At 57.9% G+C, this 25,476-nt stretch overlaps 2 protein-coding genes across 2 annotated transcripts; one reads left to right on the top strand and one right to left on the bottom strand.

The window, feature by feature from the left end:
- Positions 1-414: 414 nt before the first annotated feature.
- On the bottom strand, positions 415-7,512 carry DDX49 (DEAD-box helicase 49). Its single transcript, XM_047850539.1, has 13 exons — positions 7,189-7,512; positions 6,229-6,352; positions 5,153-5,238; positions 4,942-5,063; positions 4,425-4,612; positions 4,141-4,281; positions 3,325-3,400; positions 2,978-3,054; positions 2,720-2,817; positions 2,008-2,082; positions 1,188-1,276; positions 1,035-1,106; positions 415-947 (listed from the first exon to the last, which is right to left on the bottom strand). Exons 1-13 carry the CDS (start codon positions 7,301-7,303, stop codon positions 759-761), a joined length of 1,452 nt encoding a protein of 483 aa, XP_047706495.1. The 5' UTR covers positions 7,304-7,512; the 3' UTR covers positions 415-758.
- A 111-nt stretch (positions 7,513-7,623) lies between these two features.
- Positions 7,624-23,500, top strand: COPE (COPI coat complex subunit epsilon). Its single transcript, XM_047850547.1, has 10 exons — positions 7,624-7,815; positions 13,018-13,080; positions 14,210-14,310; positions 16,627-16,779; positions 18,076-18,129; positions 18,567-18,648; positions 19,780-19,935; positions 21,976-22,044; positions 23,094-23,168; positions 23,305-23,500. Exons 1-10 carry the CDS (start codon positions 7,690-7,692, stop codon positions 23,350-23,352), a joined length of 927 nt encoding a protein of 308 aa, XP_047706503.1. The 5' UTR covers positions 7,624-7,689; the 3' UTR covers positions 23,353-23,500.
- Positions 23,501-25,476: the final 1,976 nt, after the last annotated feature.

The raw sequence follows: 25,476 nt of genomic DNA, 5'->3' as shown, positions 1-25,476 counted from the left end.
ACTCACGTCTGGACCGGTTTGCCCTTAGGTGGCCCTTGGTTAAGCACACACCCCCCCTTTACTCTGGCTAGAAACCCCAAATCCCACCAGGCGAGCAGATAGAGAAGCTCCTAGAACATGGTAGTGTTCACTACACATGGGAGTCATTTCACTGAACCTGATGGCTGTGTGTGGAGAGGGGTGCCACTGGTGGGCCCATTTTCCAGATGAGGGAACTGAGGTTCAGAGAGGGCTTCTCAAACCCAGGGTCACCTGGCCAGAATGGCCAGCACTGTAGTTCAAAGCTTTGGGCCTGGCCCGATGGGAATGGAGAACTGGGGGTGTGGTGGGGGCGACATGATGTTCCAGGGGACTTGGGAAGCACCAGCAGCTGAACCCTCCTCCCCTGCCCCCACTCCCACAGAGTCGGATGGGGAAGTGGAGAGACCCATTTATTTAGTGACTCGTACAACCAACACATCTTGGCTTCGGGGCCCCATGGCAATCCCCACCCCCTGCCGAGGTGACCCTGAAGCCGGGTCACTGTGTGTGGAGTTGAGCTCAACTTTGTAGCTGGTATTCTTTCTTCCTCTGCAGCCTGGCTCTTGGCAGAGGCTCTGAGAAGGGGCCGCAGGGCGGGAAGAGCCGTGCGGTGCACCGCGTGGGTGTCCATGGGTTCCAACGACAGGGACAGAGCAGGTCCGGGGGAGGGGAGGACCCCTCTGACCCTTGGTTCCATGCAGGAATCCCAGGCTGGCCAGGCGGGGGCCACACAGGGCTCAGGACTGGTCCTGGGTGGGCGCTGGGGCCGCGTGACCTTCAGGGGGGGCCCTGGGCGGACGCCCCCTGCGGCCCGCCCCGCCACCCTTCTGCCGCTGCAGCACCCGCTCCACCTTCTCCTTGAAGCGCCGGTTCTTCTGCTTGATCTTGGCCAGCTCAGCCTTCCGTTTGGCCTCCAGGTCGGGGTCCTGGCATGGGGAACACCGGGAGGTGGCTGAGCTGGGCAATCGGCCTCCTGGAAACCCTCCCCCTCCCCCTGCCAGCTCAGCCCTCACCTTCCCCTCCAGGATCAGCTGCTTCCGCTTGTTGATCTCCTTCTTTTCATCAAAGTTGGCCGCCTCCAGTTTCTGGCGGGTGGGAAGGAGAGGCCGTCACGGGGGCCCTTGTCTCGAAGGGCGCCCCTGGGCCCCAAGGCCTCCGATACTTACAATCTCACACTCCCTCCGCACCACATTGACCTGCGTAAGGATCTGCAGCACCTTGGCCTCCTCCACCGAGAACTCCTCCAGCTTCTTCTCTGTAGGGGCGGGAGAGGGCAGACATGACACGGGGAGGGGTTCTGGCTTTGGAGTGAGCTCCTCATGCAGTGGGGCATGCAAGACTAGGCCATGTCAGATAAGGGTCAGGCGAGCAGGAGTGGGGATTGTAGACCAAAGGAAGATCGGCAGACTGTTCTTTTTTGTTGTCAGCAGCATTAGGAATTTGACTGGAAGTATTTTCTTTAAAAACACTGTCCTTTAGGAGTGCCTGCCTGGCTGGCTCGGTCGGAAGAGTGTGCGACTCCTGATCTTGGGGGTCCTGAGTTTGAGCCTCACGTTGGGTGTAGATGTGGCTTAAACACTGTCCTCTAAAGGGCAGAGATTTCTGAGTTTTAGGACAGTCTGTGCAGTGATTATAGATTTCTTGGTCTGGGCTACAAATTAAATCGTCCCGGTGGGGGAAGAGAGGTGGTGTTAAACACATCCAGACCCTGTGCCTGGGGCCTCCGACTCATCCACAGGGACCATCCATGCACCCCAGTCTGAGAAACCTAAGTCCCTTCCCACCGGATGTGGCTTTCAGCTGCTGAGGACCACTGTGGGAAGCTTCTGTTTTGATAACTGGGCTAAAAGCCTTCATTTGGGATTGCATAGAAAGGAAAGTGCCGTTTAAGCCTGCTCACGTGAGCAGCTTAGCAGGTGTCTGAGGGGGTGAGTGGGCATCTTGCCCGGAGGCACCCGCCTCCCCCACTCCCATCCCTCTACTCACTGATCTGCTCCTCGATGGCATGTACCAGGTGGATGTCATACTGCGTCACCAGTGTGATGGCCTGTCCTTGCCGCCCTGCAAGGACGTGCCATAGTTACCTGCTGCATGCTAGGGGCCAACAAAGACAAGTTCTGGCCGCTAGGCAGCTCAGGGCTCCTCTTGATGGGAACAGAGTTAAGAGCTTGGTGAGCTGGTGAGGGCAAGTCCATCCCAGAGGAGACAGCGGGAGAGGCAGCTCTCCTGTCAGGCTGGCTTTACACGGGGGCCGGAGATACGGCCGACTTCCCTCTGGGGCGTGGCTACCAGGGAGTTATGTCGGCAATAAGCCTCGACGGGCCTTGGCCCAGATCTGTGCACGCTAGTTTCTCTATTCCTCATTTCTGTGAGGGTGACTGGTGCTGGAACAGCACTGACAGCTGATGAGGCCCGTGACCTTTGGAGCAGCATTCGTGTTACCTGTCGTTTGAGGAGGAAGTGGGCCCAGAGAGCTGTTATGACCTGCCCAGGACCACAGGACAGGGGAGAATCTCGTAAGCCAGAGCACTCCCTGCCTTTGCTTTTGAAAGGATGATTCCTCCAACTTTTAAGCACTGCCTCTCACCTGCGGGCTATATCCCCACATCTTCTCGACCAGCCCGTGACTTTGGTTTCTTATGGTGTGGGCAGGTTGGAAGGACAGTTGTCCAAGGGCCACCCCGCCCCGTCCACTTACCTGCACGGGCTGTCCGCCCGACGCGGTGTATATAGATCTTCGGGAGCCCGGGCGTGTTGTGGTTGATAACCACTTGCACTGTGGGAATGTCCAGGCCCCTGTCCACACGTGGAAACCAAGATGGGGACTCACCCAAGGTCACACAGCTGTGAAGTTGGGGCTGCCCCAGTTCTTGCCCAAGGTCAGCCCTCTCTCTGGTCCCTCTGTGGGGGTGTCACTGGGCTTGCACATGGGAAGGAAGACCCCGGGGCCACTCACCGGGAGGCCACGTCTGTTGCAATCAGGATCCTATAGATGCTGGACTTGAATTTGGCCAGGGCAGCAAAGCGTTCTTTCTGGTGCCAAGTTGGGGAGAGAATTGGGGGTCAGGCAGCATCTCAGCAAGCGTTTGAGGACTTACTGTGTGAGGCCTGGGACAGGGTGGAGTCTAGGACAGTCCCACCCTCACAGGGCTCACCCATGAGACGGCCACACCGAGGCAAAAGGGTGGCAGGAAGTATTCTAGGCAGAAGGAAGAGCCTGGGCAAAGGCCCTGAGGCTGGGACGAGTCTCCAGGGCAAGGCTGGGGGTGGGGTGGGGGTCTCGGGGGCGGCCTGATCCCACACCTGTTTCATCATGGAATGCAGAGCCACGGTGGGGAAGTTGAATTTACGCAGCATCATGCACAGGATCTGGCAGGTCCTGGTGGGAAAGACACACTGTCGGCCCCTGCAGAGCCAGGGCCTCGGGAAGGCACTCTTGCCCCGGCACCCCCAAGACCACAAGTAGGCGACCCTGCACGGCTGGTAAAAGAGAAGCAGGGGTGAGGGGTATCCTGCCTGCTGACGTCCTCTCTGCCGACCCCTTCCCTGGCCTAAACCAATGAGAGCCGGCCCTACATCCAGACTTTTCTGGTAGCCAATACATTCTTGGAGGGCAGCAGCCAATTAGGAGGTCTCCTCGATGTGATGTAGACCGCATGATCTACTCTGGCTCATGCTTGAATAGCCTACAGTCTCCTGACAATCTCCTCGGGAGCTTCAAAGGATTCTGAAGGCCTCTGTGACTGTAGAGAGGACAGCCCTGAGTACTGGAGCTGATATGCCAGGCCTTAGTGACACCCCTAGACACAGAGGAGAGGCTGCTCCAAGGCCTTCCCAGCCGCTGCAGGGGTTTTCCGGGGAGGGCCAGAGGCCCCTAGACCTTTTGGTTAAGAGCAGGTCTGAGAAGCCCTAAATCCTGGCTCCACCTTCACGAGGGGAGATCTCGGCAAACTGCTTGACCTCTCTGGGCCTCCTGGAGCAAATCCTCCGAAATCTCTGGTCTGAGCAGAGGCCCTGGAGTGCCAAGACGGGCTGTGTGCCTCATACCTCTCGGGCCTTCAGAAAGAGCTATGGGAGGAGATCTGGGGGGAGGAGAGGGGCAGACCTGCCCATGCTCACTTGCATGTGTTGGTGAAGATGATGATGGACCAGTCCTCGTGCTCATCCTGGAAGTTCTGAATCAGGTGGACCAGATAGGCATCCTTGACCTTCTCAGGCACCAACAGGTAGCGCTGGTCCAGCTGTTCCACCGTACGCACCCTGGGGATGGGTGGACTCAGTTTCCCCTACTGCCGAACGGAGCCAATGCCCCACACCATCCGTGGGCAATAACCTCTGCTGAGTGTGACCCCCAACCCTATGCCTTGCCTGCCCTGCCCCCTGGAACCTGGCTGTGGACTCACGGGGCCTGAGCCTCCCAGAAGAAGGGCTGGTTGGTGGCCAGACCCTGAAGCTCTCTGAGCGTGTCAGTCAGTGTGGCGCTGAAGAGCAGCGTCTGTCTGCGAGTGGGCACGGCTGCCAGGATGGTCTCCAAGTCCGCAGTGAAGTCGGTGCAGCCCTGTTCCAACAGCCGGTCGGCCTCATCCATCACCTGCAGCACAGGCGGCGGGGGGCAGGGAGTAGTGGATCTGCGGTGAGGGCACCGGCCAGGGCCTGATCACGTGCCCAGCCTGGCCTGCCTCCCACACGCCTCCCGCCCAGCCTAGGACGGGGGCCCTGAAACATTCTCCCTCCGGTTCTCAGACATCTGCACCCTCAACCATCTCAGCTCCTCAGAGAGGCCCTGTCCCCAACCACCCTGGCTAGTCCCCTTCTTGTTGATCCCTCAGCTGTCCTAATCACCCCTTTCCTAATGCTCTACTGGATGGCCTGTGAGACACATGTCCTAAATGGATGAATCAGCGCCCCAGACCGACTCACCAGGAAGCGGATCTTCTTTATGCTGAAAGTGTTGGAGCTACGGAGGTGGTCAGCCAGGCGCCCTGGTGTGGCGATGACCACATGTGGCTTCCGGGACAGCTCTAGGGCCTGGGCCACCATGTCTGCAGGTGGAATATGAGAGGTGGGTCTGGGCAGGGGGGTCTGAGGCTGCAGGGGTCCCCTACCCAGAGCCTCCCTGGGCCCCCTGTACCCATGCCGCCGACAATGATGCAGTCTTTCAGGCCCAAAGGCTTCCCCAGGACCCGGAACTGCTCTGCAATCTGGTAGGCCAGCTCCCTGTGGATGTGAAGGGGCCAGGCTGGGTTAGATGGGGGTTCTGTGCCTGCTTCCCATTCCCATGTGTATGTCTCAGACCTCCCAACTGGTCCTCCCCTGCTCACACACCCACCATAGCTCCCAGTGCCCTTGGGATAAAGGCTCGGAAACTGTACACTGGAACCCTGTTGTGGATCCTGCCCTCTCACCAAGCTGAGACCCACAACACCCCATGGCCCTTCTCCCTCCAGTCCCACCCAAACTGGCCTCTCCTCTTCAGCAGTGGCCTCGACACCACAGTCACCAAAGCCTGAAACCTAAGCGTCAGTCCCCTCTTCCCTGGGACTGGTCAATGTCCAAGTCCCCTCCTGTCTACCCCATCTCTGCCCGGGCCTCTCCCTGGCCCACGTGCCCACTTCCTATCCTCCATCTTGCCCTGTTCTGCTCACATACCCATAGAATTGATTCTAACTCTCTTCCTGGCATTCTGGGCTTGTCTCAAGTTGTCTCTCATAGGCCAACTTGCTCCCTGCCTCTCTCACACCTCTGCACAAATGCACTATAGCAGTTCCCTCTGCCTATAGAATATCCTTCCCCAAACTTGTCCCTTTAAGGCACCCCATGAATGAAGTCTTCCTCCACTGTCCCTTCCCCAGACCACACCCTCACAGCATGCAGTGCCTACCTCTCCTACAGACTGTTACAGGACTTACCAAGTCAGCTTCCATATTTGTTGGCCCAAGAACAGGAGATGTGTCTATATCCTAGGCTATAAGACTATTGACAGCTCCTGTCCAGCCACTTGCTGTGAGACAAGCCCTGTACTCAGCCCTCTTCCTTGTTAAGGATAAGGATAACACTTATCCTTGTTAATTCTGTACCTCCCGTGAGAGGCGGGCATGATTTCTGTCTCCATTTTAAACACAGGGAAAGCACGCTAAGAGAGGTAAAGGTGCTGGTCCAAGAGAACACAGATGGTTAACTCACCCAGGAAGCCTGTGGGGTGCTCACCTGGTGGGTGTCAGGACAAGGCAGAAGATGCCATAGGGATCCTCAGACAGCTTCTGCAAGATGGGCAGGACAAATGCTGCTGTCTTGCCACTGCCTGTCTTGGCACAGCCCAAGCAGTCTCGACCTGGGTAGAGAGCGAACTGGCATTAACACACCCCAGGTGTAGACAAATGTTCCATCGGGCAGAGTGTGCAATAGTCAATGTTTAATGAGCAGTTACCATATGCCCATACTGGCCCATGCCATTTACATCCTAGGCATCCTGACAAATCCTAGGAGGGTGAGACTATTACTGTTCCCATTGAATAGAAAGGGAAAACGAGTCTCAGAAATGTGCCCAGGACACACAGCCAGTGAGTAGCAGGCTGGCCTGGAATCTACATCCACCTGACCTAAGATGCCACTACTTACGATCTCATTTTGACCCCCTCACAGAGCATCTGAGTTTGGGAAAACCTGAATGCCCTCATCCAATTTGCATCCTAAGGCCCCCTACTTATTCCTTCATTTGTGTTTATTTAATCCCTCCACTCGTCACTTCCTAAGGTTTCCTAAGGGCATCTCTTTAATGGCAAACTGGGTTGGGCCGTTAGAGTGGGGAGCAGAGTATTCACCGGACCAGAGTTCTGCATTTACTAGCAATCTTGACAACCTCAGAGTCCATTTGTAAAATTAAGACTGTACCGCAACCAAATTTTCCCAGCAGTATCGATTCATCCTGTGCTCTGAGGTCACGAAAGTTTCTGAGATTACATCACTTGTGTATGGACACACAGGGAGTGAACTGTGCAGCCCGAACGCCAACACCGTCCAGTCTACCTTTGGGATCCAAGCTCGCCGGTAACCACGTCCAAGCTTATCCCTCCACTCGCGGAACTGGCGCGAGCAAAGGCTGCGAGAAGGAAAGGGAGCCGATAGGAGTGGGGAGGTTTCCTGGGGAAGAGGCGGGGCCACACTTACCCTCCAGGATGGCGGGGATGCAGCCGAGCTGTACAGGCGTGGGTTGCTTCAAACCCAGCTGCCGACATTGTTCCACGAGCCACGATGACAGCCCCAGCGAAGCGAAGCCGGCCATCCTCCCCGCCAGCTCCGGGTGAACCACTCGCGTGAGCTGCGCTTTCCGGCGCGAACCGATGACGTCACGGACACCTTATAGTTTATTGGATAGTCTGCCGCGTCGTCCCACCCCCTCTAGCTCACTCTGCCATTCCCAGCCTCGACCACATGCTTACTATGTTTCCCCGAGTCCCACTGGCTCGTGCGATCAAGTCAAACTACAATTCCCGAGATGCCCTGCGGATCGCACGTGCGACTCCCGTCCTTTAACCCCCGTTTAAGTCTCCCATTGGCTCATTTCCAGGCCGGAACGAGTAGACTCCATTTCCCAGAGCGCTTTGCAGCGAATCCCTGCTTCCGTCCGACGTGTCCCTCCGGAAGGGGAACGACTGGGACCGCGGCGATATGGCGCCTCCGGCTCCGGTCTCGGCCTCTGGCGGCTCCGGGGAAGTGGACGAGCTGTTCGACGTGAAGAATGCCTTCTACATTGGCAGCTACCAGCAGTGCATTAACGAGGCTCAGCGGGTGAAGGTGCGGCCGCTTGGAGGCGAGGGGAAGGTGGCGGCGAAAGCCGCTTCCTGGTGGCCACTGGTCGCGCCCTGATTTTAAAAATCTTCCTTCTTCTCGCGGCATCCCCCCACCCCCACCCCCGCCACGTATCTCTTCAGAGCGCTGTGAGGAATTACCCTTTTCTTATGACAAAACTCAAAGCCGTGACAGTTTGTGATACTTCTCACTCCGAGAGCTTGCTCTGCGCCATGGAAGGCATTTGAGTAAGGGAGGCGTTTGTACTACTGTAATAATAATAATAATAATAATAGTAGTAGTAATTTTCACTTGGGGAGGGCCCACGTGTGCCACCATACCCTCGTTACTCGTGAAGCAGGGACTGTTGTTTGTTGTCATTTTGGAAGGCTAGCACCGCCGCTCGAGAGAGAAATGTTTTCCCCGACTTTGCCTGCCCCACCAGCCTGGTTATATCTCCCCGTACTTGCCCATTCATTCTTTCATTCCTCATTGAGCTTCCCAATGGGTCGAGGCGGTGTATTCGTGCTGGGCTCAAAGCAGTGACAACACCCCGAGGTCTCTTGGAAAGCTCAGGCTCCCAGGGGGGACAGTGGCTGAGCAAATAAACAAGAAGTCAGGGGGTGGTGTGATGGATAGTGATGGAAATGAGGCTGGCCTTTCGAGAGCTAGAAAATAGCCTTGTCAGGCAGGGCCCAGCCTGACAGGTCCTTTAGCAGGAACTTTTAGGGAGGGACACGGACGTTACAGACACTTTGAGAGTGAACCGTTGGCGAATCTTTAAGAGCAGTGAACTTGACAGGGTCATGCCTGCCCTCATGGTTGTTAACCTTAAAAAGAAAACTCATCTATTTTACAGGCAAAAGGAGTTTATTGGGGATTAAGGGAGAATTGCAGTTTGGGACGTGTAACCTATGGCAAAACCGTAGGCATGTCCAGAGATCAAAGGAGAGGACTGCTTTTTCACAGAGGAAAGGGGGGAGTTGAGAGGGGCTGTTATAAACAGAAAATCCTTTGGAGTAAACTGGGAGCTTGAAGTGTAGTGGCTTTTCATTGCCTGAGTTGTGACAGTCTCTTCTTGGCTAGGCAGTTACCCCGGGAGGAGATCTTTTGTTCTCCTGTGGGGGTACTAAAGTGTAGTCTTCTTGGGGGGGGAATCATGGTACCTCTCTTTTGCTGGGGTCTGCTTTTGACTTGGAATGTCAGGGCTTGAGAGCGCCCCCTTCTGGCCTCGTGGTTCTCTTTTCAACGGAGTCTTTCTTTTTTTTGTTTAAACTTGTACACGGCCTAGTGTTCCAAAGAGATTAAACAAGTAAAGAAGTGAGTGAATATGTAATAACAGCTTGAGCGCTTAAGGGGGCAAGGTGAGGTAGAGAGTGCTGAGCGAAGGGCGCCTGGCTGACTCGGTCAGAAGAACATGCAACTCTTGATCTCAGGGTTCTGAGTTCAAGCCCCACGTTGGGTGTAGAGATGATTTAAAAAAAAAAAAAAAAAAAAAAAAAATATATATATATATATATATATATATATAAACTTAAAAAAAACCTACATACACCTCTCTTAAAAAAAAAAAACAAAAACCAGTGCTGAGTTGGAAAATGGTGGGGAGGAGGCTGCTCCAGGTGGGAGTGGTCCGGTAAGCCCCTGGTGGCCTGTCAGCCTCACTGACTGTCATTTGAACCTGAGACTTAACCTCGAGAAGCATCTAACCCCCTAAATTGCGGCAAAGGTGCCGAGGCAGAGATGAGTGCCGTGTAGTCAAAGCATAAAAGGCCGGTGTAGCGGAAGTGGGGTGAGCGAGGGGGAGGATGGAGAATGAAGTGGGCAGGGGGACAGGAAGGGCCCTGGGAGCCACAGTTGGGGTTTGGATTTTATTCTGAAGCTGTGGGAGGCCTTTGGCGCACCAAGCAAAGGAATGGCAGAGCTCTTCACTGAGGCCGCCAGAGGCTTGGGAGGAATTTGGACTTTGAAGGAGGGAAGGCTTCCTTTCTCCTGCTTCCGACCGTTGACCTCTGACGGTATACCTGGTTTCCTCGACATTCATCTGTATATCGGGGACAATGCCTGAAATGGGCTTCAGGAAGCTGTTACGTGTGAAATAACACTTGTTTGATTATATTCATTTTTTGGCGTTGCCATGATGAATGGCCACAAAGGCTTGCAACAAAACAAATGCATTATCTCTCGGTCGGTTTCTGCAGGTGGGAAGTTCTCCGTGGCTTGCACCAGGCTAAAATCAAGGTGTTGGCCAGGCTCTGTCTTTTCTGGAGGTCCTAGGGGCGCATATGCTTTCAGACTCATTCAGGTTGCTAGCTCTGAGCCCCGGGGTCAGCCTTAGTTCACAGAGGCTCCTCTCCAGTCCTCAACCTTGCGTGTGGTCTCTCCACGTCAGAACCAGCCACAGAATCCTTCTCACACTTGGGCTTGCTTGGATTTCTCCTGCTGCTGCATTATTTCTGTCTATTCTCTGCTATTAAAGTTCTTGCCATTAAGATTCTGTGATTAGGCTGGGCCCTCCCCCGTAACCCGGCATACTCTTCCCATTTTAGGGTCCATAACCTTTGTGAGGTCCCTTTTGTGACATGTAAGCTGTTCACAGATTCCAGGGCCTGGTACGGACTTCGCTGGGCCGGGGCCGGGGGGTGGGGGTGTCCCTTATTCGACTCACCACCACAGTTGTGTGCCCGCCTCCTTGCTGGGTAGTATAGACGGTAAGAAGACTGAGACAGACCCGTGCTCAGCCTCTGGCCCTGTTACGACTCTCTGCAGCCAGGGCTGAGTCGCTGTACCTCTCTGCGCCTGTTTCCCTGTCTGTCCAATGGGAACGATGACACCTGTCTCACTAGGGTCACTGTGAAATTCAGTGTCACACTCATGCTCTGCTGTCTGGCTCCTCTCGTGCGTCTGTTCTGCTTACATCACAGCAATACGTTCTCTTGAGTCTTCTCGTGTCATAACGTGCAAACTTTCCGTCGCTGCTGAAAGGGAGGACCAGTGTGACCTCCTGTACTAAGGGAATGACTGAAAACAAGAGGTGATGGTCACTGCGGGTGGAGGCAGGCCGCAGCCCAGCCTCTGAGCCAGGGAGCCGCTTCCTTTTGGGGGACGTGGGAAACACGCACTGGCCCGAAACTATGACATTCTCCCTGATGCATCCAGAATGGGAATACTGTCCCCACTGGGCCATTTGATGTGGTCCATGGGCCACCTAAACCCTCTTGGGCAGCCTATGCTGAGTTGAACGGTATCCCCCAAAAGATATGTTCACCCAGAACCTGTGAATGTGACTCATTTGGGAAAAAGATCGTGGCAGGTATAATTCCATAAAGGATCTCTAGATGAGATCATCTGGGATTTAGGATAAGCCTTTGATGGGAGCATGTTCCTGCTGACACCTTGACTTTGAACTTCTAGCCTCCAGGACCTTGAGAGAATAATTGTGTTATTTCAGGCCACCCAGTTTATGGCAGTTCATTACAGGTGACCCCAAGCTCTGCCAGCTCTGAGGTGGCCCCAGGTAGAACACGTGTTGGGTCACTGCCCTTATAGATGTAGTGATTAGATGTAGTGCTGTGTCGCCATTAAGACTTTCCCTTATCTGTCAGACATTGCTTTTGTTTGTTCGTTCGTTTGTTTTAATAAAGCTTATTTGTGTTTGAGAGAGAGAGAGCAGGGGAGGAACAGAGAGAGAGGGAGAGAAAGATCCCAAGCAGGCTGTGTGCCATTACCACAGAGCCCCAACGCAGGGCTCGGACCCACGAACTGTGAGATCGTGACCTGAGCTGAAATTGAGAGTTGGACACTTAACCGGCTGAGCCACCCGGGTGCCCCGTCAGACATTTTTTTTTTTTTTTTTTTTGTTAATGTTTATTTTTGAGAGACAGAGACAGAGCATGAGCGGGGGAGGGGCAGAGAGAGAGGGAGACACAGAATCCGAAGCAGGCTCCGGGCTCTGAGCCGTCAGCACAGAGCCCGACGCGGGGCTCGAACCCACGAACCCGTGAGATCGTGACCTGAACCGAGGTCTGATGCTTAACCAGCTGAGCCACCCAGGTGCTCCTCTGTCAGACATTTCTTAAGTGCCTGCAAGATAATAGGTACTGCCCAGGTGTTAGGGACAGAGCAGTGAAGACAGCCTCAAGAAGCTGAAGGTCCAGTGTGACCATACTGACAGTAGCCCCCACCCCATCCCTGGCCCCCCGATGGCACTCATCCTCAGGCCTGGCTGCGCCTCTGAGCCATCTGAGAGTGGTGAGCGGCCACTCGAGCTGGCCATCACTGGTGGTTATGGGCCTCCTGGCTTTGTTCTCAGGTCATTCTGACGAGCTATCCCCAAGCAGGAAACGGCTGAGAAGCATTTGTTCAGAAAGATGCCATTTTTGTTTCTTTAGACCTGGAGGTCTGCCCAGCCCTCCGCACACGGCTTCTGCCCAAGTCCTGTGAGCCTTCTTCTTTTCCTGGCTCTGGTCGGCCTCCCCATAACTTCGTCGCCTGGCTGGGGACACAGTCCCAGAGCGACCACTGTGTGATGTCACCTCCCCAGCTCTGCGGTAGTGGGGCTGAGGGGCATGGCCCAGGCTGGACACCGATGTCACTGCACCAGGACAGCCCAGCTGAGCTCTCCTAGAGAGGCCCTCTGAGTGAAGCAAACCTTTGTTTCTTCTCTTTTGCGTGTTTAAAGAGGGTTTTGGGACAAAAACAAGACAGGAACATGCCCCATAGAAATATTTGCTACAAAAAAATAAAGTCCCCTTTGCACATCTCCTGGGTCTCATCAGTTCTGCAGAATCACCCGTCCACCTCTGGATGGGAACCCTCGTGGGCCTGTTTTCTCTACTTTTACAAACCTAGGCACTAGGGCCTTTCCCCCCAACATCTTGGACCACGTGTACCATCGAGCAACTTCTGTCTCAATCTGCTGCACCCTGGGGGCCCCTGTCGGTATGAGGGCCATGTGTCCCGCGGTTAAAGGTGTGGGCTCCACCCTGGCCCCTTGCTGTGCAGAGGGAGTGGGTGCTCCACTTTCCCTCACCTGGACGAACAGGGGTGAGGATTGAGCCCCTTCCTGGGGTGGTGGTCGTGTGGGACAAGATCAGGGCTGGGACTCAGGCCTGGAATCCACTGGAGACGCTGCCTGCTCTTGGCCTCTACTGAAGACCTGTCTGGCACCCAACTCCCAAGTGTCCTGACCTGCCTCTGTTTCCTCAGCCATCAAGCCCAGCGAGAGACGTGGAAAGGGATGTCTTTCTGTACAGAGCATACCTTGCACAGGTGAGCGCAGGCCGTGACCTCCGGTGTCCCAGGGACAGGAGAGGAACAGAGTCCTGGGGGGAGGGGGGTTGTGGCAGACAGAGGATGGCAGGGGCAGTTGCTGTGGCCTCCACAAGTAGGTGGCCATTTCCCAAGGTTATAGGCTCACCAGGCCGGGGGGCCAGGGTAGTGATTTCTCCCTTTTCTTTCTTTTTTTTTTCTTTTTCTGTTACATAATCAGATTTCATTTGTTCGGTACAGCTTCGGGTTTGCAGAATAATCAAGTAGATAGTAAAGAGAATCCCACATGCCCACCCCCACCCCAGGGCCCACAGGCAGCCAGCCTCCCTTGTCCCTTGCCCCCCCCGCCTTGGATTGTGGCACATGGCTTCACAGCTGCCTCTACCTCACATCAGGCCTTCAGTGGTTTCCTGGGTCTGTTCATATCTTTCCCTCTGTGGAGTGTTCTGGGGCCTGATGGGACCTCCGCCCTCCTGTTGGCCAAGACCCGCCCCTACCCCTTGACCTTGAGGGTGAACGGTGTGTGTGGCCCCCAGCAGAGGGGCTGCCCCGGTGTACCTTGGAATCTCCCTGGGATGTATACCTGCATTTAAAAAAAAAAAAACAAACACCTCTACGTGGATGCAAAAACATTAAAACTACCTGGAAAGGAGTGTGATGAAAAATGGACCCCTGACTCCAGTTCCCCTCCCAGCAGTGATCATCACCACCAGTTCTGAGTGTCAGCAGGGAGAGGTATATGTCCCAGTTTATAGAAGTGCATGTCCAGACCCCCTGCCCCTGGGCGACGCGTTTCCCGCCCCCCGCCCAGAGCTGGCAGGGCCCTCACCCTGTCACCTCAGCACCGGGGGCTGGACAGTGAGCAGCCGGGGTCTTCGGCTAGAGTGGTGGGCATTGTGGCCTGACAGGTGACAAGGGACACTGTATTGGCTCCAAGCAGGTGCTGTGGCAGGGCCAGCACCTGGTAGGCTAAGGGGTCCCTGGGGGTGGTGGGTGCTGGTTCCAGGTGTTGGGGCTCTGCCAGGGTGATGCTAGAGCCCTGCAAAGCTCTCATGTGTTCCTGGGGACTGAGGTGTAGACCCCGCAGGGAGAGCGGGCCAAGCTGATGGTGTGCTTGTCTTCACTGCAGAGGAAGTACGGTGTGGTCCTAGACGAGATCAAGCCCTCCTCAGCCCCCGAGCTCCAGGCCGTGCGCATGTTCGCTGAGTACCTGGCCAACGACAGCCAGAGGTGAGGACGGGGGCGGGTGCTGGGGGGCGTCTCTCCCCACCTCCTCACCTCCCTGAACCTCAGTGAAAGCATATTCCTACCCCGCTTGGGCATTTGCCTGAGCCATTCCGTCCGTTGCTGGCAGGATGCTTGCCCAGGTGCTTGGGTCTGCCTCTGCCTCGGCTCTGCAGGGGGGAGCCGTGTGGCCCCGCCTCTCCCTTGCGTGGAGCACCAGCATGACCCGGCAGGCTCCGTGGCTCCTCTGCACTTCCGTTCCCCGCCCCCCCCCCAGGAATGGTTGGTTTTGAGGCCCCCTCGGATCAGGAAGGTAAAGTGCTCCCCAGGGGGCGCCTGAGATAGGGCAGCAGCCTAGCCCATGACAGGGAGACGCTCTGCTCTGTGGGTCTTCCCCTGCCCCATTGCCCGGCCCCGAGACCACCACCACCCTGGAGCATCCCGCATAGCGGCAAGGAGCTTCAGAGAAGGGCCTTTCCCAACCTCTGCCCGATGGAACTTCTTAGCCAGGACCTGATTGTGACCTTGTTGATGGCCATGCTACTCTCATAGGCCCGAGTCTTTGGGTCCCCGGCATGGGCGAGACCATCTGCTGTGACCCCCACCACTGCTCTTACAGAAGACAGCGTTCTGTGTCCCGTGTTCTGATTGGGCTCCTTCGCCCTTGAAGCGGGAGGCTCGGGGGGATTTACTTGTCGGCAGTGACCGCTGAATGGGGCCCCCAGGTTCTGACCCCCAGAACCCGTGAATGGAGCATCGTGGGAAATGAGTTCTTTGCAAATAGAACTAGTCAAGGGTCTTGAGAGCATCCTGGATGTGGGGTGGACCCTGAATCCAGGGACTGGTGTCCTCATAAGAGACCGGAGAGAAGATGGAGAAGATACAGAGGAGAAGGCCGTGTGAAGAGGGAGGTAGAATCGGGGTGACACAGAAGCCAAGGGATGCCAAGGACGGTGGGCAGCCAGGAGAGAGGCCCGGGATGGATTTGCCCTCAGAGGCCTCAGAGGGAGCCGTCCCTGCCCACACTTGGCTATCGGACTTCTTCCTTCCAGAACTGTGAGAGTCCGTCTCTGTTGTCTTCATCCCCCCGGCTTGTGGTGCTTTGTGACGGCAGCCCCAGGACAGCAAGACAGGCGGCTCCCTGAGCCTATCATGTCTCCCTCCGCACCTCATGAGCTGGATGACAGGCGCCATTCTCCTTTCAGAAGAGGAGGGGACTCTGGGGCCCTGTCGGAGCAGGGCCTCAGGAAGACAGTGGTTCAGGCTGCGTCCATCCTGGCAGCGCAAACTGCTGCCCCTTAGCCCAGCAAGCAGGCTGTGGAGAAAGCACCAGAACCAGAAGGTTAACAATGGTTTGTCAGGGTAACAGCGTCAGGACACTGACGTCACAGTAACAGCACGCAGCGTGTCTCCTCTCGGTGCCACAAACCAGGCAGGAGACTTCACGCGGTGGCCTTGAGGGCTCCACACCAACTCTGTGTCGCACCCTGTATGCGGTTCAGGTGTGCAGAGCGGGACATAGTCTCTGATTTGAAGTCGTGTGTCTGTCGGGCACCTGGCATGTCACCATCTCCAGGGGCCCTCAGACACAGATCCTTGACCAGTAGCCGCCCCCGCAGCCCGCGTGACATGCACACATTTGCGGAGATCCCGTGGACCCTGGACAGCAGCTTTTGTCCGGCAGCGACTCGGGGCCTGGCCCTTGCTTGCCTTCTCTTGTCCACTGCTCAGCGTCCTTTTGAAACGAGGGGTCTTGACTGTTTTCTGTAAGCAGATCATGGCTCGGGTGTCCTGTGGCCTGTGGGGGAACTGGCTGATCCTCGGCTAAGCCTTGACCCCAGCCCGGCTCCCAGTCCGTCATGTTGCCCACCTGCCAAGTGCAGCCGGCCTCACTGAAGAGGCAGCGACGTCACTGGTGTGAGATTCGTCTGTGTCGCTTCCAGTCTCCATGAAGCCACCTCTGGCGAGTCAGCCTGTCCCTCCATGTCCAGGGGTGGTGTGGACACTACAGCCCCCCAACTCTGAGGGCCAGGAGAGCCGTAGGCTTTGGCGGTCATTTGTGCTGCTTTGTGGACATGGCCCGTCCTGCAGCACGTCCCCTCACCAGGCCTGAAACCACCCAGCCTCAGTTTCTGTGTGAGGGTGAGAAGTGCCTTGTGGGAGGGCGGTGAAGCTGGCACCCAGTGGGGCTCGCCGGAGACACTTGCAGCTCTTGTGTTCCCCTGGGGGCCTGACTCCGCCTCTCTGGACCCGTCTGCTCCTGCGGGGGCTGAGGCTGCTGCCCACCCCTGCCTGCAGGCCCTAAACAGCCTGGTGTTATAGGGACTCGATTGTTGCCGAGCTGGACCGGGAGATGAGCAGGAGCGTGGATGTGACCAACACCACCTTCTTGCTGATGGCCGCCTCCATCTACTTCCATGACCAGAACCCGGATGCAGCCCTGCGTGCCCTGCACCAGGGGGACAGCCTCGAGTGGTGAGTGTCCACCCTGTCCCCGGGGGAAGGCCTGGAGGCCTGAGCGGCCCCTCTGGGCTCCAGGCGACTCGAGGCCTTGTTGGCGTTGTCATGGGAACGGTGGGGGGCTGCCCTGAGAGACTGGTGGGGCCCAGGCTTCCCATTCAGGCAGCAGCTCCCGTTCTCGGTCCAGGAGACACTCCTTTCTGCACGACTGGACTGCTGTTCCCAAGGACACGGCTCCTGGGACTGGAAACCCTCTGTCCCCGATGGCAGAGTAGAAAGCACCTTTGTTTCTGCCTGTGGTTTCTATACCCCCACCCCCACATGAAGCCTTTGTGTTCTTGGGCCCTGGGCCCTGGCCTTTCCTTGCCCTCCCCAGGTTCCCCCAGGCCCTCCCCTGAGGCTGGCCCACCGTTCGGGGCACTCCAGGGCTGGGGTGCTGAAGCCCCTTGCAGCGCGCAGCCGCCCTCCCCTCCCCGCCCCCCCCCCCCCCCCGCCCCGGGGGGGACTCTGGGCCAGCATCGCGTCCAGGCTGCTGTGTCCGGTGCTCTGGCCCAGAGGGAGCAACAACCGTCCTCTGTAAACTCTGCTGCCTGCTGTCCCTCTGTTGGTTGGTCCCCACACATTCATTTTGTGTCTGTTTACATCCCCCGTCAGTCCAGAAAGGGATTCACGGCGGCTTAGAAGTAGGTCCGGCGCACGGCCTACAAGGCAGCGGACTCTGCACTTGTTCCTCAGACTCCTGCAGAGGCTGAGCTGGCTGTTGGGTCACGAGCTGGTGGGAAAAGGTGGGAACAAGTGTCTACGTAGGTCATCAGTGGGCACAGCTGTCAGGCAGAGGGAAGCCGTGGGTGCGGGAACAGAGGGGGTAAGAGCCGCCCCCCCCGCAGCACCTTTGTGACCGAACTCACGCCCTGCTCTGGGGGCCGACCCTGCGCTTGGCTGCTCAGCTTGCTCTCTGGGCTCCTGGCATCTGGCAGTTGTCAGTGTCGCCTTTACACCAGGAGTGGGGTGCGGACATGGCGTCTAGCCTTAGGATAGTCAGAGCCGGACACCTTGGGACCCGGCGAGAGCTCCAGCCCCGAGCGGACTCAGTGGTGAAATGTGGGAGCTAGGGCCCCAGGAAGCGGTGAGAGGCTTGGCCCAGCGTGCAGTGTCTGGGTCTGAGTCCGGTTCTGCCCAGCGTCGCCCTCTGCGAGGCAGGGCCGGTGGCCTGAGCTCTCCTGGGAATGTTCCCGGAGGTGGCGCCCACACGGAGTGAGCCCCGCAGTAGCGTGGCAAGGGTGCCTCCTGACTGCCCGCTGTGTCCCGCAGCATGGCCATGACCGTGCAGATCCTGCTGAAGCTGGACCGCCTGGACCTCGCCCGGTAAGCCTCTGTTTGGCCCCACCTGTGGCTCTTAGGGCTGTCTGAGCAGCGGGCCAGGCCACATCGGGACCCCGTGCTCTCGAGAAGCCAGGCCTCCGCCTGCTGGGGACGCTTAGCATGGGGACCCTCCCTGCGCCCTTCCCGAGGCCCAGAGTATTAGTGCTGTGATCGCTTCTCCTAGTACTTAATTCTAGTCTATTGTGGTGATTCACTGTCATCTACTTGCCCACCCCTGCAGGATGTTGCCTGGGACGAGGGGTGGAGCTGTCCGTGCCTCAGTTTCCTTATGTGACGTGGGAAGTGGGATCTGCAGAGTTGGGGTGGGCTTCACAAGTATGCGGTGGGGGCTGTCGGGCCAGAGCCGGGAGCCAGCACCAGTGTGTGCCTCGCGAGCAAGCGGCGCGGGGGGCTCCCTCCCACCCTTCCTGTGTCCCCAGGAAGGAGCTGAAGAAAATGCAGGACCAGGACGAGGATGCTACCCTCACCCAGCTGGCTACGGCATGGGTCAATCTGGCTGTGGTGAGCCCCTGGGCCGTGCTGGAGGATTGGGGGGAGCATCAGAGAGCTGGGAGGTATCCCCTGCCTGCAGTGCTGGCCGCTCCCGTGGGGAGAATGCCGGTGTGGGGTTCTGCGGACACATCGGATCTCTGCTTCCTTTGGAGCCAGGGCCCGTCCCCCAGGAGAGCCCCCACCCCTTGCACATTTCATTTCCCACTTTGTTCATCCCGTTCCCGTTCCCGGCTCCTCCTAGCCGAGTGGCTTAGCCAGAGCCAGAGCGGATGAGCTGGGAGGCTCTGGAACCAGACCTGGTGTACTGACTGGGCCACCCTGGCAGTGTGGCCTCCTCGTGGGGCTGACCCGGGGCTTGGCTCCTGCTCAGCTTGCCCTCTGGGCTTTTGGCATTGGGCAGTTGCCAGTGTCCCCCTCCTACCTTCCCCTCCACCCAGCCCCTCCCTCCCTCCCGCATGTCTGCCCCCATCTCTTGGCAATGGCCTCTTTTCAGGCTTTTGGCGCTGGGCTTCCTTTCTCTGAGCCATTTTTGTATGGGTTTCTTAAAATGTGTTCCCCGGGGCGCCTGGGTGGCGCAGTCGGTTAAGCGTCCGACTTCAGCCAGGTCACGATCTCACGGTCCGTGAGTTCGAGCCCCGCGTCAGGCTCAGGGCTGATGGCTCAGAGCCTGGAGCCTGTTTCCGATTCTGTGTCTCCCTCTCTCTCTGCCCCTCCCCCGTTCATGCTCTGTCTCTCTCTGTCCCAAAAATAAATAAACGTTGAAAAAAAAATTAAAAAAAAAAAAATGTGTTCCCCATCCTCGTGCGCCTGCACTGCCCTTGGGGGCCTGAGGCCTCACCCAGGCTGCTTTCCAACATCTGTCCAGTTCAGTAGGGTGAACCCTGCCCACTCTTTGTGCCAGCTTGGTGGTGTTTCCACAAGCACATCTTGGTCTCAGGCTCCCCCACGAAAGTGCTGCTGCGTCTTTCACAGGCAGACAGAACCTGAGTGATTGGGGTCAGGACTGCCGGTGACAGAGAGGGGCCGCCCGTACCGGGATCACCTTGGCGAAGTGCTGGCATCCTGCTCTAGGAGGGAGCGGGCAGCGGTCGGGCCGGGAGGCAGGGTGACGAGCCAGTGGTGTTGGAACTGTCCCTGCAGGGTGGTGACAAGCTGCAGGATGCCTACTACATCTTCCAGGAGATGGCTGACAAGTGCTCATCCACCCTGCTGCTGCTCAACGGGCAGGCGGCCTGCCACATGGCCCAGGGCCGCTGGGAGGCCGCCGAAGGCGTGCTGCAGGAGGCACTGGACAAGGTACATCGGGCCCAGCCCACACCCCGGCTCCTGGTGCAGGCGGCGCGGGGCTCGGGCTTTTTCGGAGGCACGCTGGGCAGAGGGAGACCCCGGGGGCCTGTGCTGTGTTCACGTGGGATTGTATTTTAATGCCAGGTCAGCTAAAAATTGGGATCGCAACTGAAAACGTTGATTCTCTTTTCTCTCGGAAATGCGAGGGATCCCATCAGCTTGGGCTTCCGCTGGCTTGAGCGGAGCAAACGTTCTCTCTGTCGCCTTGACTACCTGGTCTGGGGGCCTCGACGTGATTGTCACCTGAGCCTGTACTTGAAAGAGACACCTGCCGTTTATCACCAAGGGGAGAGCAGGCCACAGACTGGGAGACGTTGCCTGGCCTGTCCTCGTCTAGAAGAGGGACCAAGGGCACTGTCCTCTCGGGGTAGCCCCAGCTGTCTTCTCCCAACCAGTATCGGAGGTCGTGTGTTGTTTTTATAATCAGTAGAAACATCCATTTTTTTTCCACCTTTGGAAAACATTTTCTTTTTAATTAAAAAATTTGTTCATGTTTATTTTTGAGAGGGAGACAGAGTGTGAGTAGAGAGAGGGAGACACAGGAGCTGTCAGCACAGAGCCCGAGGCGGGGCTCGAACTCCCAAACCGTGAGATCATGACCTGAGCTGAAGTCGGCCACTCAACCGACTGAGCCGCCCAGGCGCCCCTGGAAAACATTTCTTGATATAACGAGAAATGGACACCGGTAGGAGGCCTTCTCTCCTTTATCTCTGGGAGGAGCTGAGTTACCATCAGAAGGCTATGTGCAGATCAGGGACGGGCGTCAGGTGCTCCTCGGGCCGCACATGCGGAGCTCCCGGCCCCGCCCCCTGCCCTGTGCCTGCGCGGGTCCCCACGCCTCCTTGACAGGGTCTGACTATAGCTGGACTTCTGTATGCAGTTAGGGCTAGTCAGGAAGGCCTGGCCTGGTGGGGCGTCTCTGCCCCAGAAGGAGAGGGCAGTAGGGTCCCCAGTCAAATGACACCCATCTGTCCTCGTTCTCTGAGACACCAGCTGGGCTGGCTTGCTGCCCCATGGCCCTGACCCCCTGATGGCCGTAGGTCTTCCATGGCATCGCTCATCCCTGTGTCTGTGGGCCACCCCATGCTTCTGACCGTTTTCCCCATTCCTTTTGGAATGTCGCTCCTGTGAGCTCGTGTTGTCGTCCCCCATTAGAGCAGCGAGGCAACTAAGGCCAAGAGAAGGGGAGTTTCCCCAAAGAAGGGCAGCCACGGAGTGGAGCCCGGTCTGTGCGGGAGGCTGGGGTCCTCGAGCCCACAGCACTGTGTGTCCGAGTTGCCGTGTCTCTGCTCCATGTGCCCCTCAGGGTTCCCTGCGGTGTCCCTGCCTCAGAGCCACCAGGGGCTCCGTCTGGGGTTCCTGGCCAAGGGGGTCCTGGGCCAGTTCCCAGGGTTCCCTCTGCCTTGGAGCCCAGCGTGGGCGGGTGGGGTGAGGTCAGCCGCTTGGATGTTCTGGTAATTTTCCCGGCAGCTTCTTGCCGAGGCCCCCGGAGAGCAGGAGGCACGGGTGGGGTCTGCCCCGGGTCTTAGACCTCATTTTTACAGCAAGAGGGACAGCTTGGCTCTGAGGGTGTGGACACTGTCTTGGCCTGGGCTCTGTTACTTTGAGATTGGTATGGTAAACACACCCGTTCCACAAGCAATAAGCCACGGGGCTCTGTCCCATCCTAGTCTGCAAGATGAGACAGCAGGCACAGAGGGGAAGCCGCTGTTTCAGGGAGGCAGGGAGGGGCTGGGGCTCTCTCGCCACCATGCTGCCTCCTAGGCAGAAAGGAGGGCCTCGAGGTCACTGCCTTGCAGGGTGGCCAGTGGGTGCACTTTGGGTCTTGCAGCACCCCCTGCCCCGCCTCTGAGGGTGTGACCTTGTGTGGGTCGCGTCTTCACCCTGGGACAGTGGAAGACATCCTTCTGCCTCATATGGGGCCAGGCCGGCTGAGTTGGAGGCCTGGGGGAGCTGACCCTGCTCGCCTGGTGTCCCCCATGTTTGCAGGACAGTGGCCACCCGGAGACACTGATCAACCTCATCGTCCTGTCACAGCACCTGGGCAAGCCCCCTGAGGTAGGACCTTCCGGGGCAGGGGATGTTTTCTGGCCCCCACGGTGACAGCCTGAAGTGAGCAGGGCTCTGTGATGTGGCCCCCGCTCCAGATGAAGCTCAGGATCTCGGGCAGAAACCCATTCCTTTGGAGGGGGTCACTTGCCATCAGCCTGAGGGGCCCTGGGAAGTTGGTGTTGGTGGTGCACCCCTAGGGTCATACCTTGGCCAGGGTTATAGGGCCGCTGCTCCCATGGGCCCTACAAACGAGTGGGCTGTGGCTCAGAGGGTGAGCCGAGCTGGGACCCCACCTGTGCCACCTCTGGGTGGGGGGTGGGCAAAAGAACAGAGGAAAGGGGCCCAGGGGAACAATTCCTGTGAGCCCACCTTGTTGGAGGGCAGGGAGGGTGGGAGGACTGACTGGCCCAGTTGGCCAGGGGCCCTCCCAGGGTTTCCTGTCAGTCACCCATCCCTTGTGGAAGGGCCCCCAGAGCTAGGGCAGTGCAGCACAGACAGGACGACTCTCACTCACCCCAGAAATAACATGGACCCCTGGTCTCGGGAAGACAGATGCCCCCGCCCTGTGCAGTCAGGGCTAGGCCCAGGGAGGTGGGGTGAGGCTGGGGGCAAGGGGTCTGCCTAGGGTCCAGGTTCCATTACCAAGATCTCTGGGGTTTCTCTGTACGGTGTGCCCAGAACAAACCCACCTCCCCTCCTAACCCTGTCCCGCCTGACCTGCCCTGTGCTCCTCCTGGCCCTCCGCCCTCTTCTGGGGCCTGGGTCCCTGGTCCCTTCCAGTCTCCTCACCCTGAACTCTGTGGCACATCCTCCAGCTGTGTGCTAAGCCTGGGCTCTGTGCCAGGCGCTGTTCCAGGTGGTCCCCCCGCCCCTGCCCCGCCCCTGATGGTCCTCTGTCAGCCTGATTTCAGGGTGGGGTGATAGAGGTAATGGGAGACCACGGCTCTTGCTTGGTGTCAGCTGGGAGGTCCCCACCCCACCCCTCCCCTTGCCCTGTGTGTGAGAGCCACTTGGGGGGCCCCTAAGCACCTAACCTCACCTCACCTCTCCTGCAGGTGACAAACCGCTACCTGTCCCAGCTGAAGGATGCACACAGGTCCCACCCTTTCATCAAGGAGTACCAGGCCAAGGTGAGCCCAAGCTGGCGGTGTGTCCCAGATCCCCGGACCCCCTCAGGCTGGGCCAGGGAAGGCCCGTGACTGGGGTCCCAACTCATGTTCTCTCTGTTTCTCTTTCTGCGCCCATCATTCGCAATCCACGTTGAAGGAGAATGACTTTGACCGGCTGGTGCTGCAGTACGCTCCCAGCGCCTGAGGCTGGCCCCAGACGCGGTTCCCGGGCCGTGGCACAGCGAGGCCAGGCATTGCACCCGCCCTGCTGGGCACCCATCCTCGTGTTCTCTCACGTTTTCTGGCCAGAAGCTTAGCCTGGCCCCATTTTGTCAATAAATGTCTCCACCACAGGTATACCCCCCCGATCCATGTTTGCTCTGGCCACTTTGGGAGGGACATGTGGGAAGCATGGCTCGAAAGGGACGGTCTTGGGCACTGTCACCCAGGGTTTTTCCTGGGAGGGGAGCCCTGGAGACCAGGGTCTGCGAGCAGCAGGTGCGCACCCCTTGAACAGCCACCCTGTGATGCTGAGCTACAAGTGGCACAGCCGTGTCTCCCAAGCTCACTTGGCATCCAGGGAAACTGAGGTACAGGGTGGTCACAGCCATTACGAGGGGCATTCTGGGCTCAAAACCAGGATCCCGGTGTCGTCTGTAGGTGGTGAGGGAGGTAGGAAGTGCCCCGGCCTCAGTTCAGCCACATGGGGAGGGTATGTGCAGGGAGCAAATACCTCCCCCCCCTCCACAACCCCACCCAACCATCTGCTGCCCTGTGGGGAGTCCTCAGCCGGGACTGAGACCTGCTGCTGCTGGGGCTGTGGGCGTGGGAGGGCACAGTGGCTGAGGCACCGAGCTCTCTACCTGGAGAGAGAAATCCATGGTGAGCACCCCTCCATAAGAGAAAGCCAGGGAATTAGCTGGAATCTCTTATCTAGAGAGAGGGAGGTAGGCAAGCAGGGGAGTGGTGTTGGCTGGGCCTCTTAGATGAGGTCACCATTGAGCTGTATCCACCCAAACAGCTGGAAGGAGCTGCCAGGCCAGGTTCCCGGGGGACCAGCATTCATTCAAGGCCGCCTGAACAGCCCATGCAGAGTCCCCGGAGGCCGCGCTGGGCTCTGCGAGCTGGACGGGGCTTTGTGCTCTTTGTCCCTAGGTCAGTGTCTGGGCCTCTCCAGGAAGAAGATAAGATACTGGGTTGCCAGAGTCTGGCCTCATCTACCTCAGAGGTGGTGCTTGGTTGCCAGGACGGGACGTAGAGCTCGGGATCCCCAGTGGCAGGGCCCACCCTTGTCCCGTCCCTGCCTGGTGAGGAGCTCAGCAGGGGAGGGAAGTGACAGAAGAATCCCCGGGCAGAGGCATCTGTCAGGGGTGGGGAGGGATGGCCTGGGGATGAGCTCCTCGGGCGAGAAGAGGCCTGCCGTCAGGTGGAACAGGGAAGGGGACCCTTAGCAGCCCCTTGTCAGGTCTCAGTTGCCAGCACCAGGAGCCACCTTTCATTTCTGCCCCGCCCCACCCGTTGGTGGCCTTCCAGCTGGTCCCGCCAAGATGAAACTCTACACATCTGGGACTGGGCTGGTGGGCGGGGGCGCCTCTCCCATTACTGATGGCTGCCATGGTGACCAGATAGTGCTGGGTGGGAGGGCGGGGGTGGGGGACTTGGAACATCCAGGGCTGCACCACAGGCCCATCAGGGCCCTGGGGACACGTATAGTTTTCTGAGCATCCCTGAGTCCTCCTCTGCCTGCTGGGCAAGCTGCAGCATTAATCATGTCTCTGGCCTCCAGCTGGGCCTTAATACTTGACCAGACCAGGCAGGCCTCATACCTCCCACAGGCTGGGCCTGTCTCTTCCTGGTCTGATGGGCGGGACGGACCCCTGCCCACACAGAGTGCATGGTCAGGAATAATGAGTAGGAGGTACAGTGAGCAGACTAACAAAAAGATTGATGGGAAAGTCAAGGGTGCACCGAGCAGGTGACATTTGTAGGTGAAGTCTGAAGGAAGTTACGATCCCTGCTAGCGCCTGGGGGAATAACATTCTAGGCAGCGGGAATAACCAGTTGCAAAGGCCCTCAGGCTGGACTGTAGGGTGGGGGGAGGGGTCCTAGAGGCACAGTGAGGTGGCCAGTGTAGCAAATGGGAGCAAGATGGAAAGCAGAGCATGAGGGTAGGTTGAGTCCCAGCGAGAAGCTGGCTTTTTACTCTGCATGATGGAAGCCATGGAAGGCTGTGAGCAGAGGGAGGACAGCAAGCAGGCTCCTTCTGGTATCTGTGTGGGATAAGCAGGAAGCCAGGATACCAGGCAGGAGCCGCTAGGGGGGTTCAGGG

This window comes from Prionailurus viverrinus, chromosome A2 (assembly GCF_022837055.1).
Source record: "Prionailurus viverrinus isolate Anna chromosome A2, UM_Priviv_1.0, whole genome shotgun sequence".
Classification (NCBI taxonomy): Eukaryota; Metazoa; Chordata; class Mammalia; order Carnivora; family Felidae; genus Prionailurus; species Prionailurus viverrinus.
The sequence above is the reverse complement of the archived record's forward strand: the minus strand, read 5'-3'. Positions and strand labels throughout refer to the sequence as shown.